A 19,893-nucleotide genomic window follows, 5' to 3' on the forward strand; every position below is an offset into this window, starting at 1 on the left:
TTCACATAGACTTTAAGATCCTCTTGCTCACCTTTAAGGCTCTTCATGGCTTGGCACCCCATTATCTGTCTGAACTTTTATCTACCTACCCCCCCTCCCTCGTAACCTCCGCTCCTCAAATTCTGGTCTTCTGTGTATCCCCCTACTCACCTACACTCGATGGAAGACAGAGGCTTCTGCTATGCTCCAAAACTCAAGGAACATCAGAAAGTCATCTTCTCTAAATTAATTCAAATCAAATCTAAAAATGTTTTTCTTTAGATAAGCTTTCACTTAATTATCCTTTTTTCCCCTTTGTTTTATATTGAGTATTTCTTGTGTTTTCTTTGTAAAGCGGTTTGAGAAGCTACCTTTAAAGATGCTATATAAAATAAAGTTTATTATTATTATAGTCATGAGCCATGACTAAGGCCTGATGGCTGAAACGCATTGACTTTTTAAGGCTGTTTTTCATCATTATTAAAATAAGTGCATGTGTTTTAGCGGACATGCCGAAGCACCATCTTTTTTCCTATACAGAACGTCATTACATGAGCCCAATTGACTTGTATTCGGAAGCTCACCACAAAGACGGGGACCCTCCAAAAGAGGACATTCATCTGAGTTGAGAAATCCAAGTGTAATAGGTCAAAGAGCACTAAATAAAAAATACCTAGGAGTCCAAAGTCTTTTTTGTTCAACTGGTTACGACAGGCAGGGCAAAGGACACAATCACCCTTAACCATTTGCCGCCCGGCCTATAGCCGTTTGGCGGCCGCAAAAATGCATTACCTTTCCGGGGTGTACGCCATTTGGCGTCCTCCCACACATGCGCAGTTCGCGCGGTTGCAGAGCCGTGCAGCGGCGCGATCTGTCACCGGCCGTAGACCTCGGACACGGCCGATGACAGATCTGAGTACTACCGGCCCCTGTTGCCGGTACCATGTGACCTGCTGTGACCAATCACAGCAGGTCACATGACAGTTGTATACAATGGACGGCTTCAATTGATTTCATTCAGGTAAATGCTTGCTTATAGCAAAGTAGTTCTTTGCTATAAGCAAATTGTGTTACTATGGTAACATTGTACTACTTTGGTCATAGTAAAATATGAAAAAAAATCTTAAAAAAAATAAAAAAAAATGTAATAAAAAAAAAAAAAATATATATATATATATATTTTCATACTGTCACCAGTCAGTGTCCCTGATCACCGCCATGCCAGTTATAGGATGACGCTGTACTGCACTGGTGACAGTATGTAAAAAAACAAATAGTGAAAATAATTTTTTTAATTTTTTAATTTTCTGAAAAATTATGACAAAAAAAATACAACTTCAAAAAACTCGCTATGCCTCTTATGAAGTACGTCGGACTGTCTACTCTGCAAAAAGGGGTCATTTGGGGGATATCTGTACTGTTCTGACATTTGGGGGATATCTGTACTATTCTGACATTTGGGGGATATCTGTACTGTCCTGACATTTGGGGGATATCTGTACTGTCCTGACATTTGGGGGATATCTGTACTGTTCTGACATTTGGGGGATATCTGTCCTGTTCTGACATTTGGGGGATATCTGTACTGTTCTGACATTTGGGGGATATCTGTACTGTTCTGACATTTGGGGGATATCTGTACTATTCTGACATTTGGGGGATATCTGTACTGTCCTGACATTTGGGGGATATCTGTACTATTCTGACATTTGGGGGATATCTGTACTATTCTAACATTCTTAGACCTCAAGAAATTAGATTGGCTGTCAGTACTTCAGGATTGATCAATATTCAGATCTATACCATAGTTTGTGAACTCTATAACTTTCCTACAAACTAAATAATACATCCTAATTTGGGTTAATTTCACCAAAGACATGTAGCAGAATACATCTCGGCCTAAATTTATGAAGAACATTTATTTATTTGTAAACTTTTATAACAGAAACAAAGAAAAACGTGTTTTTTTTTCAAAATTTTTAGTATTTTTTTGTAAATTTAGCAAAAAATAAAAACCCCGGCGGTGATTACATACCACCAAAAGAAAGCTCTAGTTGTATGAAGAAAATGATAAAATTTTAGTTTGGGTACAATGTTGTATGACCGCGCAATTGTCATTCAAAGTGTGAGAGCTCTGAAACCTGAAAACTGGCCTGGGCAGGAAGGGGTAAAATTGCCCGGTATTGAATTGGTTAATCAGGGCTGGGTGAATCTGCAAAATGTTAAATGGGCTCAAAAGTTCTCCTAAGCAAACTGATCTGTAGGCAGAGGATGTTATAATGATGCTGTTGACAGCAGAAGTGGCCAATAAATAATAATACTAAAATCCTGACAGATGTTCCATTCTCTTTATCCAAAAATGTATGCAAACTGTTTTAATGAACATCTCACATGTGCTCCCTTTTGGCTGTTAAGTGTGCCATTGTAAGCATTTTGGTGTATCTATTCAAACATGGCAAAAAAAGTACCTGATGATCCTGCCAGAAATTTTGTGAACTGATAACTTCCTGTACTCTCTGGTTCTGATAACTGTTAGTAATAATATTTTGTGGGCTGCATTTTTTATCCTATAACATTGTTAGTAATAATCATTGATCTGGGCAGCACAGTGGCTAAATGGTTAGCACTTCCGCCTGGCAGTACTAGGGTCGTTGGTTCGCATCCCAGCCACGGCACCTCCTGCCTGGAGTTTGCATGTTCTCCCTGTGCCTGCGTGGGTTTCCTCTGGGTACTCTGGTTTCCTCCCACACTCCAAAGACATGATGGTAGGTTAATTGGATCCTGTCTAAATTGGCACTTGTATATGAATGTAAGTTAGGGACCTTAGATTGTACTCCCCTGGAGGGTTAGGGACTGATGTGAATGTACAATATATATGTAAAGCGCTGCGTAAATTGACGGTGCTATATAAGTACCTGAAATAAATAATAAATAAATTGATCTAAGCTATTTCTTTCAACTACAAAACACGTCTCTGTTATGGAGAATAGGAGAGAGGTAGGTATTCTGTAGTGCCTGTCTGGCTTGACAACACAGCTACTCTACGGGTACAGTGCAGTAATGCAGGCCATAGATGGGGAGAAAAACGGCCGATTTTTCTTTTAAAAAACGAAAAATCGGTCGTTCAAGCGGCCGACGTTTCCAGCAATGGTAAAACAAATCGGCCGATTTTCATCCCGTCTACAGCCGGCAAAAAGTGTCCCTGCAGAGAGCTCCACTATTTCTTTGACAGTTCTTTGACATTTACAGAGGTTGCAACAATGTATCTATTTGTATCAATTTAGGATACAGATGTTTTTATTCGGAAACAAATAGATACAATGTTGCAACCGCTGTAAATGTCAAGGAACTGTCAAAGAAATAGCGGAGCTCTCTGCAGGGACACTTTTTGCTGGACTGGAATTCCTCTTATTTTTCATCCTTCTTCATCATCATCCTCCTCCTTCTTCTTCTTCATCATCCTCCTCCTTCTTCTTCTTCATCATCATCTTCTTCTTCATCATCATCATCATCATCCTCTTCTTCTTCTTCTTCATCATCATCCTCTTCTTCTGCTTCTTCTTCTTCATCATCCTCTTCTTCTTCTTCTTCATCATCATCATCATCCTCTTCTTCTTCATCTTCATCATCATCCTGTTCTTCTTCTTCTTCATCATCATCATCCTCTTCTTCATCATCATCCTCTTCTTCTTCATCATCATCATCCTCTTCTTCTTCTTCTTCATTCTCTTCTTCTTCATCATCATCATCATCATCATCCTCTTCTTCATCATCATCATCATCCTCTTCGTCTTCTTCTTCATCATCATCTCCCTCTTCTTCTTCTTCATCATCATCATCCTCCTTCTTCTTCTTCATAATCATCATCCTCTTCTTCTTCATAATCATCATCATCATCATCCTCTTCTTCTTCATCCTCTTCTTCTTCCTCTTCCTCTTCTTCTTTTTCTTCTTTTTGTCTTCCTCTTGCAGGTCACTGCTCATGCGCAGATTTTTTATCGGTAAAAAAATCGGCCGTTTTGCCCATCATTGCCACGAAAATCGGCCGATCGGCAAAATCGGCCGATTTTTTTTCCAACTTTACCGATAAAAAAAATCTGCCGAAATACCGAAAAACGGCCAAAGAAATAGCCCACCAACGATCCAAAAATCGTCCGATTTTATTTTCGGCCGAAAAATCGGCCGATTTTCGACCCATCTATGGCCTGCATAAGTGAGTGTTGTTACCCTAGGACAGAAAATGTGTTACTGGTAGGATAACCAGGTGAACATAAAAAAAGCCTGAAAATAGAAAACGAATTCAGCGACCACATAAAAGGACTGGTAAGCTGCAATATAATCATTTTTTAACCTGCCTCTACCCTAAAAAGGCTGAAAAACAATCAAAGCTACAGTGTGTCTGCTGTAGTTGTGTGAGTTCATTTGCAGATTCTGAGCTGGAGATTGCCATCCCGCCATCATAAATGAATTAACAAATATCCGTTAGTTTTGAATTCAGCACATCAAGCTGTGCGGTAATATACTGTATGTTCCCTTTGTAGTCAGTATGAATGTCACCTTTATGTTGCTTATTGTAATCAGTTTCAAAAGCACCGTCACTGCCATGTGGAGATAAATGTGTCTGTATATACTGAAAGCAGTGTTGTGTCTCTTTAGGTAGGAAGTGTAATCTCTGTTCAGGTGTTTCCTGAATAGATTGTGAAGCCAAGCAATCATCCAGCGGGATATCCATCTATTAACTGCTTCTCTTCTGCTGTGTATTCTAAAGCATTTTTATGTTTCCTGTTTGCTAGGCAGTAATGGAAGAGCAAATTGTGTTGAATGGTGACAATGCGTACAATGCACACTTTGGGGAAACCATGGCTAACCTTGGGGATGTTGATGATGATGGTTACTCAGGTCAGTATGAAAGTATTTATGTATGCGTATTGTTCATTTGTGAAGAAAAAAATCTTGTATTAACCTCCCTGGCGGTATTCCCGAGTGTAGCTCGGGGTAAAATGTCAGTACCAAGAGCAGTAACCCCGAGCTACACTCAGGCTTACCATGCGGCGCTGCATAGGGAGTCCCTGCAGAGCTTAGCTTGTCCTTCGCTCCCGCGATGTGTCCCCTGCAGCGTCCCCGGCCATCTCCTCCGGCCGATGCCGGCATCCCGCTTCTGTGTTCCGGTCCCTGTGACGTCGGGACGTACGGGTTGCGGCGGCGGCGGAAAATTTGAAAATTTAAAAAAATGTCATTTTTTTCCAAACAAATTTTACATAGTAAAACATTGCTGTTTCAACCCATTTCACATACATTTTGTCCCTACTGCTTTGTCCTGTCCCCTGTCTGCATTTTGTCTGTTCTTTCTGCCTGGAAACTGAGAAAAGTCCATGGCGTCCAAAAAGCGTCCCTTTAGGTCAAAAGCGGTTTTAGACCGGCTAGAGAACAGCGATAGTAAATCAGAACCACTTGCAGAATTTAGTGATAATGATTCGTGGGGGAAATTCGTCATCAGACACTGGAAACGATTCTGCGACTTTGCTCAGTGATGTGCGAACTTGGCGCTCTATTTCAAATTTCAGTGTTTTTGGTTTGATTATATTATTGAATTAAATGTATTATTATTATATTATTATTTTTATGATTATTTTTTCAATTATAATTTATGATTTCGTGTTTCAAATTTTATCCTACCCGGGATGTTTAATAGACTCTTGTTCAGACAGATTTCAGTGAGTTATTCCTAAAAATTACAGCCTACAATAAAAAACTACATATTTCCATGCAAAATAATGGTACCGCTTTCAGCACCAAAAATCTGAAATAATCATACCGCTGGGAGGTTAAGAAACCAGTAAAGTATTTGGATCATTGATAGCTGATATTTTCCAGCTATCTTTTATAGAAATAGTAACACATTTTTATATTTTTCCATATTTCTCTTTTTATATACTATATATATGTTGCTCAACCCTCTTACGGGTTGCTGTTGAATTTTGGGTCCCCATATAGTCCTGGACAGACAGTCAGTTAGCATTTTCCACACAGCTTTCATCCACAGACAGAAATCATGCCTTGAGCATTGGTTTTGTTGTTTTATTGAGGAGATTAAACTTGGATAGGGTTTAGGGTCGTATAGGGTGCCCAAGGGAAGTGAAGTCTAAGGACAACTTCCTGAACTATTCACAGCTTCTTCTCTCAGACAGACAGTCTCTGTTGAAGTGCTAGCCAGCAGCTACAGTTGTACTACCCCAGACTCTAGATCAGTGGTTCTTAACCTTTTTGGAGGTACTGAACCCCACCAGTTTCATATGCGCATTCACCGAGCCCTTCCTAATTGGAAAAATAAAATATGATTTTTAAAATTCAAAACATAGGTATATATTTATACATAGGTGCACAAAATGAACAAAACCATTAAGAACAAAGAACAAAACCATTAAAACATGATTTTCACACAAAAACAAAATAATGAATATTTACCGCAAATCAGTGTGACTTCTGCTGTTGTCTTTCAGAGGCCAGTTCAGAAATGCGCGGCATTACCTTGGCAAGTGCCACTCTCATGTCATTTTCGCAACAAAGTCTGTTCCTTTTCTTCGTCTTTATGTCCAGCATCCTCGAAATGTCCAGCATCCCCCATATAGTAATTCATCCCCCATATAGTAATTCATCCCCCATATAGTAATTCATCCCCCATATAGTAATTCATCCCCCATAGTAATTCATCCCCCATATAGTAATTCATCCCCCATAGTAATTCATCCCCCATATAGTAATTCATCCCCCATAGTAATTCATCCCCCATAGTAATTCATCCCCCATAGTAATTCATCCCCCATATAGTAATTCATCCCCCATATAATAATTCATCCCCCCTATAGTAATTCATCCCCCCTATAGTAATTCATCCCCCATATAGTAATTCATCCCCCATAGTAATTCATCCCCCATATAGTAATTCATCCCCCATATAGTAATTCATCCCCCATAGTAATTCATCCCCCATATAGTAATTCATCCCCCATTGTAATTCATCCCTCATATAGTAGTAGTAAGTAAGTAGCAAGTAGTAAGCCAAGTTCCCCCTGTGTCAATTCACTTACCTTTGCTCCGCGCGTTCCTCTCGCCGTATTCCCGCGCCGTTCCGGTCTTCAGGGCGGACTGTGAGAGGAGCCTAGCTCCTCTCACGTTCGTCACGCTGCCCCACCTACACACATCCTGACAGCCAATCACTGGCTATCAGGATGTGAGTGGCAGCGAGACTGGCCAATCATTGCATTTGAGCGCGCTGCCCTGGCTGTTTTTTTTTTTGGATCACGCTGCAGAGTCCCTGCCGCCCGAGAGGAGGGAGGGGAGCGGGCGCCCGGCACACAAGAGCCGCATTAAAGCGTGTAAAGAGCCACGGCTTGCCGACCACTGGGCTAAGCGATGTTGCGTGACCACCTGCAGCCAATGATGGACAAGCGGGGCATGTCATCACGAATCATATGAGTCGGGTGTGGGTCTTCACCTCCGCCGAACCCGCAAGACTGACTCACCAAACCCCTGGGGTTCGATCGAACCCAGGTTAAGAACCACTGCTCTAGATGAACTCCCCTTCACCCAGAAATCTGAAGATTTTCTTCCTGAGCACAGGATCTGGCTCCTGTTCCCTTAAATAAGGTGCACAGTCACTAGCAGAGGCCTAATCTGGTTTCCCACAAGAGTGCTCTTTCCCCTATCCACCCAGGGGGTGCAGGTGTATTCTTAGATCCTCTCATGTACTGCTTGCAGAACGGCTGCTGCTACCAGGTCTATCAACTGGGCTGTTCCTTTCCTGCCATACAGGTGGCCCTTTCTTTGGAGGCCAGGGAGTCCTGAGTTTTCCTCCTTTCCAGCTCCAGGTTTGCAAACAGGCCCCATCCCACTAGGCCTCCTGGCAGCCTTCCTCCTCTAGCCTCACATCCTCCTGCTTCTCACTCTTCTCCCACCACCATACTGCTACTGAGTAGGCTCCAACACTTTTAAGGTTGTCCAGCCCCCTGCCAAGCATCCTGTTGGGGGATTGGCTGGGGTCCCTCAAACGTGCAGCCAACCACTCCTCAGATCCACCCACTGCCTCTAAGGCCCTCCTCTGTAAGCCTCAGAGCAAGTGGAAATTTCAGAGGGGCTGACCTGCAGAGTCTGTCAGTCCTGGCCAGAATTTGAACCCTCTGACTATCTCACCTGAGCTGCTAATCGGCTCCTCTCTAGCCATCAAGGTGTAGCTCCCTTAGCTAAAATAGGAGGGTGCAACATATATACAGTATAAGTGTATGCATGTATGTGTGTGTATATATTTATAAGTATGTGCTCTACCATCCCTGGCAGTGTTATGGTTATGTCTGTGACCCCATTGGGGAGATTTTCTCTTGCTTCCTGTCCTTGTAACATCAGGGCAAGAAATGGCCAGGACAGAAAATTACATCTGCATTCCATGAAATATGTATTTTTGAAGTATCCTGAAGTATGTTTTCCTTTTTTTGTGCCACAGTGATAGAAAAAAAAATGATAGAGGTTCCAACCGTTCACTGTCCAAAGACAAAAAAAAATAATTGCCTGAATTTGGGTTTCAGGGTCCATTCTCATGGGTGATTATATACGCTTCAATTTCCAGTCGCAAGAATCTACAGATTTCTGCGGCTTGAATGGACATTGTGTGTAGTTGCCCGTGTGAATGAACCCTTATTGAATACTATTATATTAACTGCTTTAGTCCCTAAACTGTTTTCATCCTTAGATCCTCTTGAGTTAAGCAGGACATAGATAAGTCGAAAACCGAAGAAAATTTGTGTTGATTGTCAAATTGTTTGTTTTTCGCATCATTATTATTCCAGCTGTAATATGCGATTTCCATGTCACAATCCAGAGTGTCTGATCCAACATGCTGGGTTGTTTTTTTTTAGAAAAATTAAACAAATGATGGCACAATCATATGAGCTCTTTTTCGTTTTTTGATTGACAGAACGTTCAGTTTTCTACTCATCTATGAGCAGCTGTTTTTATGGTTTGTTTTTGGTTCATTATAGCTTTTAGGGTTTTTAGTCTACCTTAGTGTATTATACATCATTTTTTTCAGGACAGATAGGTATATAATTTTCTAGTAAATTTGGATTCAAATGTTTTTATTTCCTTGTTTTTTGGGGGCATAAAAATCAAAAAACATATTTTCTTTAATTTTTCCTATTGCAAAATTTACAAAAATTGTACATCCCTATATTTACCACAAAATATATTGAACAACGTCTGTTGATTAAAATTATATTACATTAGTGTGAATTTTATTAAATGTATCGGAACTGGTAAAACTCAAAGTGAACATATGTGCTTTTTCTTAGGGTATTGCGTTCACCTATGTGAGCATTTTGATACCTGTGCAGTGAATGCAAATGTCAACTAGATGCAATTTTATTGCTGGGATCTATGGATTTGTTTTTGAAAGGATATTTTAATTTATTTTTTAGAATATATATACTTTTTTCATGGGGGACTTCTCATACAGCGGTGGAGTAACAGATCGCGTCTAATAACTAACTATAATAGTGATCACTTCTAATAGATCAATATAAAAGTGATCTATTGCTGCAGAGAGACCCGGCACAGAGCAGATTTCATCTCTGCTTTATGTATATCATCAGTCAACCCCAGTCCATTTTGTCAGTAATTTTGGTGATTTTGAAAGTCACCTGCCTTGAATTCAGGAACACCCCTAAATAAAAAAAAATTACAGTATTAAAACATTTCTTAACCACTTCCAGTCCGGACACTTTTACCCCCTTCCTGACCAGGGCAATTTTCAGCTTTCAGCGCTATCACACTTTGAATGACAATTGCACGGTCATGCAACACTGTACCCAAATTAATTTTTTACCATTTTTTTGAGACAGATAAAGCTTTATTTTGGTTGGTATTTATTCACCACTGGGATTTTTATTTTTTTTTGCTTTGTAAATGAAAAGTCCAAAAAATTTTTTAAAAAATGTTTTTTTTAATAAAATTTTGCAAATAAGAAATATTTCATCATAAATCTTGGCCAAAATTTATTCCGTTATCTTTTTAGTAAAAAAAGAAAATCCAAATTAATTTATAACCAAAAATTATAATTTTTAAACATTTTTTTTTACATTTTTATTTAATTTTTTATATTATTATTTGTAATTTATTTTATTTTTTTTACATACTGTCACCCTAGCAGTACAGTGTACTACTTGTGGGGGGGGGGTGATGAAGTTTTTTTTTTTTTACACTGATTGCTTTTATACCCATATAGGATGTAAAAGCAATCATTTCTCTTTCTCTCTGTCTGCATTCTTGCAGTCATTGAGAAGTACTGAGTGAGCTGTGATTGGTCACAGCTTGTCACATGGTACAAGGCTGTTGTGAATAGCCTTGTACCATGTGACCTCTGATCATTCACAGATTTCACACGTAGTAAGCAATGATGTCACAAGTGACATCTTGCTTACTACTTTGCATGTGATCACTGATTGGCCAGTCAGTGATCACATGATCGGGACCTCGTACAGAGGTCCCATCCGACGATCGGTGTTTCATTGTGTCCGGAGGACACAGCGGGCACCGGATCGCGGTGCTGCACACTTCCAGGGAGCGCGCACAAGCAGGGTGCGGGGAGGCCATTTATAAACCATCACCCGACCCTGCACTGCCACCGTCCGGCCCTTTATACACAACGGCCGGTCGGGAAGTGGTTAAAGTCCCCAGTTAAATTTGAACCTCGCTTTTGAATGGAATTGGTTATGTAGGATGCCAAGCGATGGAAAGTTACATAAGAAGCTACACATCTACAACATTGCCCACCAGTCCACCTACTTTTATGTAAGCATTTAAAGTGACCCTGTTAGGGTCACTTTGTATATAAAATGATAACTGTAACAGAAGAAGATTACCTTTTCAGGGGCCCATTTGTAAAATGCAGTCTGTTTGCTGCTCCCCAGCTGCTTCAAGTATTCGATTGGTCAGATGGGTAGAAATCCTGCTTCCTCCACTGCCTGAAGTTGTTGGAATACATTCCATAGTGACATACTAGCTGTTGGGAGAATTCACTGCAGGTGGCTGGAAAGCAGATATTTCACACAGCATGCAGGATGATGCTTAGCATACTACAATATAAATTATACTAGTACATAACACTTTAACCACCAACCACATTTTACTAACACATACACCATAACCACATCACATCTTTAGGACATTTTAAAACATCCTGGAACTGAAGTTAAAACACGCTTTTGGCTGCAGGTGTAGTCATCAGGTTGCTATCATTCTTTTTACAGCCTTTCCTCCTGGGAGCGCGGGACCGTGGTAAAATGACCGGAATAGTTAGCAACAGAGGAGATAAAGGAACATGCATGATTCCAATCCTCAGTGATTTATGAACCCAGATGCGATGATGATTTAGTCTTCTCCAGTTTCCTAGCTACTGTAGCCTAGGATTCAGCTAATCATGCAGGATCTGTACTTGATTAGCTGCAGTAGATAGCAGGGGAGACATGGGGGGGTCTAAAAGACCCCAGATGTCTCCATAAAGTGTACTGGTCACCTGGCCATGCTATTGCGTGTGATAGCAACAACATAAATAAAGTGTAAAAAGTACATTTTAATAAAATAAATAAGAATAATAGAAACCTGTAAAAGAACCTCCCCTGCAAATTGTCAGGAATGGACTCGCCAATAGTGGTGGGACTCACCTGCCTTGTGGGTTGCAGAACCAGGACTGGCCAGCGGGTGCTCTCAGCAACCAGAGGCTCACTCCTGCAGTCAGCCAAAACACCTGAGGCTGATTGCAGGAGGTGCATATAAGGAATGGCCAGACTTGCAATCAGGGCCTTGGTGTATGTTTTCCCAAGAGCCCCTGTACCTGCATCCTGTCGGCTTCCTGTCTGATCCTGCTTGATCCCTGACTCTGATTGAACTCCGCCTGTCCTGACCTCTGCTATTCCTGACCACTCTCCAGTCTGCTCCTTTGGTACCTTGTCTGCCTGATTGCTACCTACCCGGCCTGCCCAACTTCGCTTAGTATTGTTCTTTTGTTATCTGTTGGGGGTTTGTTTGCACTGTGTTTATGTTTAGTCTTGCACTGCATTTATGTATTGTTTAGTCTTAAATAAATTATATTGTTTATACTATATCTGAAGCCTGCGTTTCCCTGTGTCAGTCCACACACCTCTGGTCATACCCGGAGCCCTGACACAAATAAACAAAAATGCAAACATGCATGTAGGTCCAGCATATGTATGTAAACTGTGATTGCACTACACATGCGGTATGGCCATGAGCATTGGAATGAGAACATCAATTCTAGAGGTATAATTCACAGTAACTTCTAAACTCATAACCTGTAAAGGTTTTTAAAGCCTCATCTATGAAAAATTACCATGGTTTGTTGCCTTTTCACAGGTGTGCGCAATTTTAATTCTTGACCTATTTGGCATGTATTTACGTGATGCAATCCCATCTTTTAAAGTCTACCAAAAAATGGTGTACTATACTGTGTTTGTAGGCACTAAAATTCATTTTAGTGTATTTATTCCTGAAAATATGCGTTTGATAAATGACTGTGCAATAATAGTGCCACATAAAAATTGCACAAGCCATCATTTTATTCTTTGGGGGTTCTGCGTTCATAAAATATATAATGTTTGGGGGTTCTAAGTAGGTTTCTAGCAAAAAAAATGCTTATTTTAAAAAGCATTTGAAAAAAATAAAGAAATTGCTCTGGACAGCAAGTGGTTACATACAGATGCTTCCTTCATTATGTACTCTTTGACAAGGAGCTGAGTACAGAGGTAAAAGCATCAAAATCTGTATCTTGTACCCTGCATTAATTTTGAATAAAGAGAAAAAAATGAAATGTTCCCTTTTCTTCTTATGGATGTTGTCAAGGCTAGAGAACTAGAGATGAGCCTAGATCCGCAGCTAAGCTCTGCTGGTCTGTATGGACCAGCTTGAAACAATTGTTGTAGCATATACACAAAATGGCAAAATTGTTGGTTAGATTATGACCACGTTACAATTGTTTGCGATTGCTTGTCCTTCTTTTTCCATCCGTTTGGAATCATCTGCTCTTTTGTAGCTTCTGTCCACCAGTGGAATTAGATAAGCATTTTATATCGGTTTCTGAGAGCTTGTAAGTAGAAGCTCGACACAAGCACTTAAAGCTTTTTTTTTTTTTATCTCTACCGTCGGCTTCTTTCATGGGCTCAATCAACACAATTTCACAAATAGATATCTCAGTGTGAAGAGAGTGTTGAGCTCATTGTCTTAACATAGGACAGATAAATTCCACTCTACATGGCAAGACCATTCAGCTTCAGTGCCAATTAAATGTTTGACAGCGATATAAGTTCAGAAAAAAAGGTTTAATTGTGATTAGTCCAAGGAATAAATGCCATAGTTAACCATTGTTCTAAAGTAAAGAAACAAAAATAATACTCCTATAACGTATTATTGACTTTTTGTTTTAATCAGATGTTGCAATTGGAGCACCAAAAGAAGATGACTTTGTGGGTGCTGTTTACATATATCATGGCGATGCAAATGGAGTTGTACCCCAGTATTCAATGGTACATCTTTTGCTTTATCTTCTGAAGTGATGTTTACAGTAATGCTTTGTTTAATTATTTGATAATAATAAAAAATATATGATTAAAATTTAATAATTATTTGATATTTGGATAATCTATTATTCTTTTGTAATACATTAAGTTTTAACCATTTTTCCCATTATTGATAAAAACTTGTCTATATTATTATCAAAAGTGAACATACATTTGTAATGTTATATTTTGTAGGATTTAAGTGCATGTCAAGCCAAATGTTTTCTCTTTGGTTTTGGATAGAGGTGGGGAAGGGTTAGAAATATTTTCCAGTTTTTTTTTATTGCCAGTTTTCTGTTGGTTGAAAACGGGTCACAGGAGTGCAGAATGGACTGCGTTCCTGTGACTTATATAAGAAGTATAAACATATCCAACAGTCTTGGCTGTACTTCTCCTTTAAATATGGTACAGATATGTACTTTGTTTTATTTTTCTATTCTGCCATAGAAAAATACTTTTAGAATCTATTTGGTTGATCTGGGTAAAAAAGTCAACTCTGCTTCTGATGTGTCCTTGTCATTCACATTCTTTGCGTCCCCTGCTTTTTCAGAGAATATCTGGAAGAACAATTAATCCAGCTTTAAGAATGTTTGGACAGTCAATTTCTGGAGGTATTGACATGGACAAGAATGGCTATATAGGTAAGTTGGGAACATGCCAACAATGTGAAATGTTTATATAATTTCTTTCCTAGCAAATTGGTCTAGTACAGAGAGTCAATGCAAATTAGATGCAGAGACCTTCAAAAACAGCCTAAATAGCTATGACAGAATATGTAATAATAAACTCTAGGCTACAGTAGAACTCCAGGACAAAGACAGAAGCTCCTCAAACAAACATTGAAGTCATATTAAACCCTCAGTTTTAGGCACTTTCTGCAACTGATTGAAAAATGTACTGAGTATGCAGCTTCTTTATTTTTTTAACCCTTGCCTGCGTTCCTATTTACGCTTGTGCTATGACTAATGCCCCAGGTTTCCTGTTTCAGGGTGGCTCCTTTCGCTGCAGCATCCTATGAAGCCATCCTTGTATACAAGGACTAGATTTGTGTCTTCCTGTACTGTGTGCATCAATAGGAATGCACAGCCCTGTAAGATTGCGAGGCACTCACTTGCTCCCTTTACCAAGCCGGGTGGAAAGTACATGGTCCACTGTTAGCTCTTTCTTGTGAAAATTGCATGTTCAGGGAAGCAGCACTGAGAGAACTGTGTCTCCCTACCCTATGTGCATCAATAAAAACACACCACTCTATAGCCTCAGAGACAAGGCACTCCCCTGCTCTTGTCTCTTCCCCCCCCCTCCATTCTTCATGTAGTGCTACCCTCGTGGGGGCCGCTGTGTTGTGAGTACCCCTAAGTTTCTCTCCCCACAGCCAGGCAGCAGGTATTTCTCAGACTTGCATCCAAGAGACAGCAACCAGATCATGGGCTTGGTTTTTTTGTTTTATTAGCAGAAATCAACTTGGATAGGGGAATAGGGATTATGGGATGCCCAGTTGGCTTGAATCAATGAAGCCCTCCTGGCTTCTTGGAAGATGTCCCAGGACAAGGATAAAGGATTGAGCCCAGTGCTGTCTTTAGAAAACTTATGTGTGGCAGTCCTTCCCCTTGTAGATCCCAGAGAGTGCTGCTGTACTCACTCTGTCCTCTTTGCTCCCTGCTGCTCCAGGTCTCGATCCCATTCACGCTTCACTGCTAAATGTTTCCTCCTAAGCCAGCCCAAGCCCAGCCCCCCAGACTCAGGGGATCCCTCCCAGGCATCGACAGTCTCCTCAGTACTCCATCTTCCACCTGATTCCTCTGTCAGTCTGACTCTGCCATATTTATAGTATGGGCCAGTCCACCATTCTACCAGGGCCTCCAAACATGGGATTGGTCAGAGTCCCATGAACATGCAGATTAGTTCTTCACCCCTTCCTGCTTACCAACTTCTGGAAGATTCTATGTTCCTCCAGAGTCAGGAGGAGGCGATAGAGCCACAACCTGTTGAGTCATCCAGCTGACCTGCAATAACCCGACCTAAATCAGACTCACACAATTACAAACACAATGATTTTACCTATGATACACTACAGTATTCTAGTAGCACACTAGAGGGTACTACACTCAAATTAACAGACTGACTAGAGACTGCGATGTACACTGTTACATCTTTCCTGTGAAGACTTGAAGCTCACCGAAACAGCACTGAGAGAGCCGTGTCTCCTTACACTGTGTGAATCAATAGAAACACACAGTTGATTAGCCTAGGATGGCAAGTCATCCCCTGCTCAGACCTTCTCCTGCCTCCTTCCTTATTCAAGCTAACAAACTGGCTTGAAACTTCACTGTCCAACTCTTTTCAGTGAAGACCGAAAGTTTAGAAAAGCAGCAGTGAGAGAGCAGGAACCTGAAACATTGAAGTTTATAAACTGAAAGTGCTGGGGCAATTATTTTAACAAATAGTTTACTGGCAAATGTTTATTTTGTTGTGCTCAGTGTCTTAAGCTTAAAAAATGGTGCTTAATGCTGCATATTTGTGTGCCATTAGAAAATACATATGTGCCCTGCATGCTCCCAGCACATGTGTCCATGACTCACGGAAAGGTCCCGATCTCCCCTATCGATCGGGACCCTTTACCGATCATGTGACGGCGAATCACTGCCCGCCTCCTGGCTTCTGAAACTCTTAAAGGGCCGGGAGGCACCGGTGCAAAGGGGTTAAGCTTTCTTTATTTTATTAGTATACTTCCTATTTGTATTCTCACATCCATTTCTAAGTTTGTACCGATTGAACCCGTCAGTAATGCTGCTGAAGTCTCATTTCCTGCATCAGGCTGGCAATGCCAGATTACCCCTTCATAGTGATAAAGTGTTGGCCCTGCAATTCTATAACCATCATTCAGCTACTCGGCCATGTGGTGATGTCATCTCGTCACTGCATCCATTGTAAAAAAAGGCATTGTCGGTCAGCAGACAATATACTAACCGCTCTGCCACTCCCTCCATGTCTTAGCATTATAGGATCCTGTCCACTACCCCAACAGCAAGGAAAGAGAGAAAGGGATTTGTGGTCATGTGACTTTTATTACTAGATTAAACTAAAGAAATTTACCAGCGTTTTTTGTATAAGTAAGTCCTGTGTGGCTAGATGGCAGTAATAATGTAGACCTTAGTGGTAATTTGGTTTAGGAGACTTTGTGGAGATTTGCCTTCTACTTAATGGAGAAGTATGGCCAAATTTATTTTGGCCCTACCTGTCCTGTGGATAACAGGAGTGCAGTTTGTTCTGCTTCACAGAGCTGGTCCAGGCTCTAGAAAGATCCCGACAATATGGTTGGGATCCACCCAGATGCCTAACTGGCAGCTGGCTCAGCCTCTAGGAGACTGAGCCAGCCACTGGAGGAGTTGAGCTAGTGACTGACCAGAATCAGAGCAGAGAGGAGAATTGAGTTAGCAGCTCAGTTCTCAGTGGAGAATCGGTAGGGGACAGATGCAGCATTGGATCAACGCTTCATCAACCTAGGTAAGTTTTTTTTTTTTTAAACCCTGTACTTCTCTTTTAACCACTTACCTACCGGGCACTTATACCCCCTTCTTTACCAGGCCAATTTTCAGCTTTCAGCGCTGTTGCACTTTGATTGACAATTGTGCTGTCATGCAAGATTGTACCCATATGAAATTTTTATAATTTTTTTCTCACAAATAGAGCTTTCTTTTGGTGGTATTTAATCACCACTGGGCACTTTACTTTTTGCGCTATAAACAAAAAAAGTGCAAAAAATGTGAAAAAAATAAAAAAAGTTTCTTTGTTTCTATTATAACATTTTTCAAACAGGTCATTTTTCTCCTTCACTGATGTGCATTGATGAGGTGGCACTGATGGGCACTGATAGGTGGCACTGATAGGCAGCACTGAAGGGCACTGATAGGCAGCACTAATGAGGTGTCACGGATAGGCGGCACTGATAGGCAGCACTAATGAGGTGTCATGGATAGGCGGCACTGATATGCGACACTAATAGGCGGCACTGATAGGCGACATTGATGGGTACTGATAGACAGCACTGACTGGCATCACTGCTGGGCACTGACTGGTGGCATTGCTGGGCACTGACTGGCAGCACTGACTGGCACAACCGCTGGGCACTAACTGGTGGCACTGCTGGGCTGCACTGATGGGCACTGGTGGGTGGCACTGGTGGGCACAGGTGGGTGGCACTAGTAGGCACAGGTGGGTGACACTGCTGGGCACAGGTAGGTGGCACTTCTGGGCACAGGTGGGCGGAGCTAGTGGGCACACTGCTGGGCACAGGTTGGCGGAACTTGTGGGTGGCACTGCTGGGCACCGATCATCAGGGCACTGATCGTCAGTGCCCTGATGATCGGTGCCGATCCCCGCTCTAACAACTGCCGGTTCTCGGCAGTACTTTCCTCACGATCTGACAGCGTGAGGAAAGTGCTGCCGAGAACCGGCAATTGCATTTCCCTGTGATCAGCATGTCATTGGATCACGTGGTAAAAGAACGCTGTGATTGGCCTTTTACCACATCACGTGATCAGCTGTGTCCGTAGGACACAGCGTTCACGGAGATCACCGGGCGCACAGGAGAGCACGTTCTGGGAGGTCGTCGTATGACGCCCACCCAGAACTGGCCGTCCGCAGTGTAGCCGTCATTCGGCTATCTGCGGTCGGCATGTAGTTAAAGTGTAACTAAAGGCAACACTTTTTTTGTTTGGTTTGGACGAGGCGAAGGATTAGCACACCAGTTTTTATGGCAGTCTATGTCACTGGTAGGGAGATTCACCCTCTTTATTTGTCCTGTTTTTGATTATATTTGAAAGTGAAAGTAAAAGAAAGTCACAAGTTATGGGTTGATATCGAAACAGAGGGTGAACCTTCTAATGGTGACACTAGTTCTGGTGAACCAGGTATGGGACAGGAAATGAATGGAAATCTCCCTTTGGGACACAGATGACATACAAATGACACTGTTTATGCAAAAACGAAAAGAGGTATGCCTTTTAGGTACACTTTAAAGTAAGAACAATGATTTTAAATATGGACTTAGCAATTTCCATTTTGATTGTATGGCTAAAAGAAACAAAGGAATAAACAAAGACAAACCATGATAAGACACAGTATGCACAAACAAAGCTTAGCTAATTCTCTTTTATTGAAAAGAAATCAAATACTATAGCCTTCTGATGGTATTTTATTGGCAGTGACAGACATTCATTATAGGTGGACAGATATTAATGGAGCTGTCCTGTTACTAATTATATTTTTTTTTGTATTGGACATCAAAGCTTGTTGAAATGCTGCTGTCAAAGGTTGTAATGCATCACCACCAAGCTCTTTTACATTTTTTTATACTTGTGTTGTGCAGTTTTTAGGCATTCCATTAATTTGACCCAGTGTAAAGTGTTTAAGCAGTGTTATATACAGATGTCACAAAGGCATCTACTCTCGGCTATTAGAAGAGCCTGGAAACTTTCCATTACTCCCTGTTATTTATAAGCTGTGCCACACAAGAATGCTTCTCCTGACTTGCTGACCTGCACCAAGAATAAATGATTAGTTAGCAACTCCATTACAATAGCAGAAAAACTCTTATCACAAATTATTTACAAATAACTGGTGTCTGTTTTAAGAAAGGGTATTTACTAAAAAGGTGTTAATATCTAATAAAGTATACACATGTCTTCTAAGTATATGTATGCAGAATGCCAGCCACTTGGACTGGGCTGGATTGACAAAGGAGGTGAAGTTCCACACCATAGACCTACCCCTTTATAACTCTATATAGCTTTGCTCCGCGTAAAGCCAGATTCACATGTGTACGTTGATGTTTCTTACATGTGCAGGGAGTTTATACTGCACTGCTAATGGCGACAGGCAGTGTGCAAAAACAAGTCCTAAAAGAAAGAGGACATTTTTTATGGCCAGAAGAGACATTATTATTATTATTATACAGTATTTATATAGCGCTAAAAGGTTTGCTCAGCGCCAGGGGCGGACTGACCATTTGGAAACTCGAGCACTGCCTGAGTGCCCGGGGTCAGTAGGGGACCCATGAGATGCCCCTGGTACCTTTTGCATAGGATTTTTTGAGTTTGGGCAAGGACATAGGGGCCCCATGATCCCCTATTGCCCGGGGGCCGGCCCATGAGTTGTCAGTCCGCCCCTGCTCAGCGCTGTACATTATAGTGGGGGACAGAACATGAGACAATACAGTAACAAAACAAAACACGAGGGGTTCAAGGCCCCTGCTCTTTCGAGCGTACAATCTAGGAGACATAGGGGTTGAATTACA

At 41.2% G+C, this 19,893-nt stretch overlaps 1 protein-coding gene across 1 annotated transcript in view; it reads left to right on the top strand.

The window, feature by feature from the left end:
* Positions 1–19,893, top strand: part of ITGA9 (integrin subunit alpha 9) — a 694,926-nt gene that overhangs the window by 256,535 nt on the left and 418,498 nt on the right. Inside the window, exons 10-12 of the mRNA XM_089682391.1 lie at positions 4,773–4,878; positions 13,471–13,565; positions 14,149–14,239. Of these exons, the coding sequence (XP_089538517.1) occupies positions 4,773–4,878; positions 13,471–13,565; positions 14,149–14,239 (292 nt within the window). The remainder of the gene's footprint in view (positions 1–4,772; positions 4,879–13,470; positions 13,566–14,148; positions 14,240–19,893) is intronic.

This window comes from Staurois parvus, unplaced genomic scaffold (genome assembly GCF_062004578.1).
Source record: "Staurois parvus isolate SC_StPar_1 unplaced genomic scaffold, SC_StPar_1.0 ptg000288l, whole genome shotgun sequence".
Taxonomy (NCBI): domain Eukaryota; kingdom Metazoa; phylum Chordata; class Amphibia; order Anura; family Ranidae; genus Staurois; species Staurois parvus.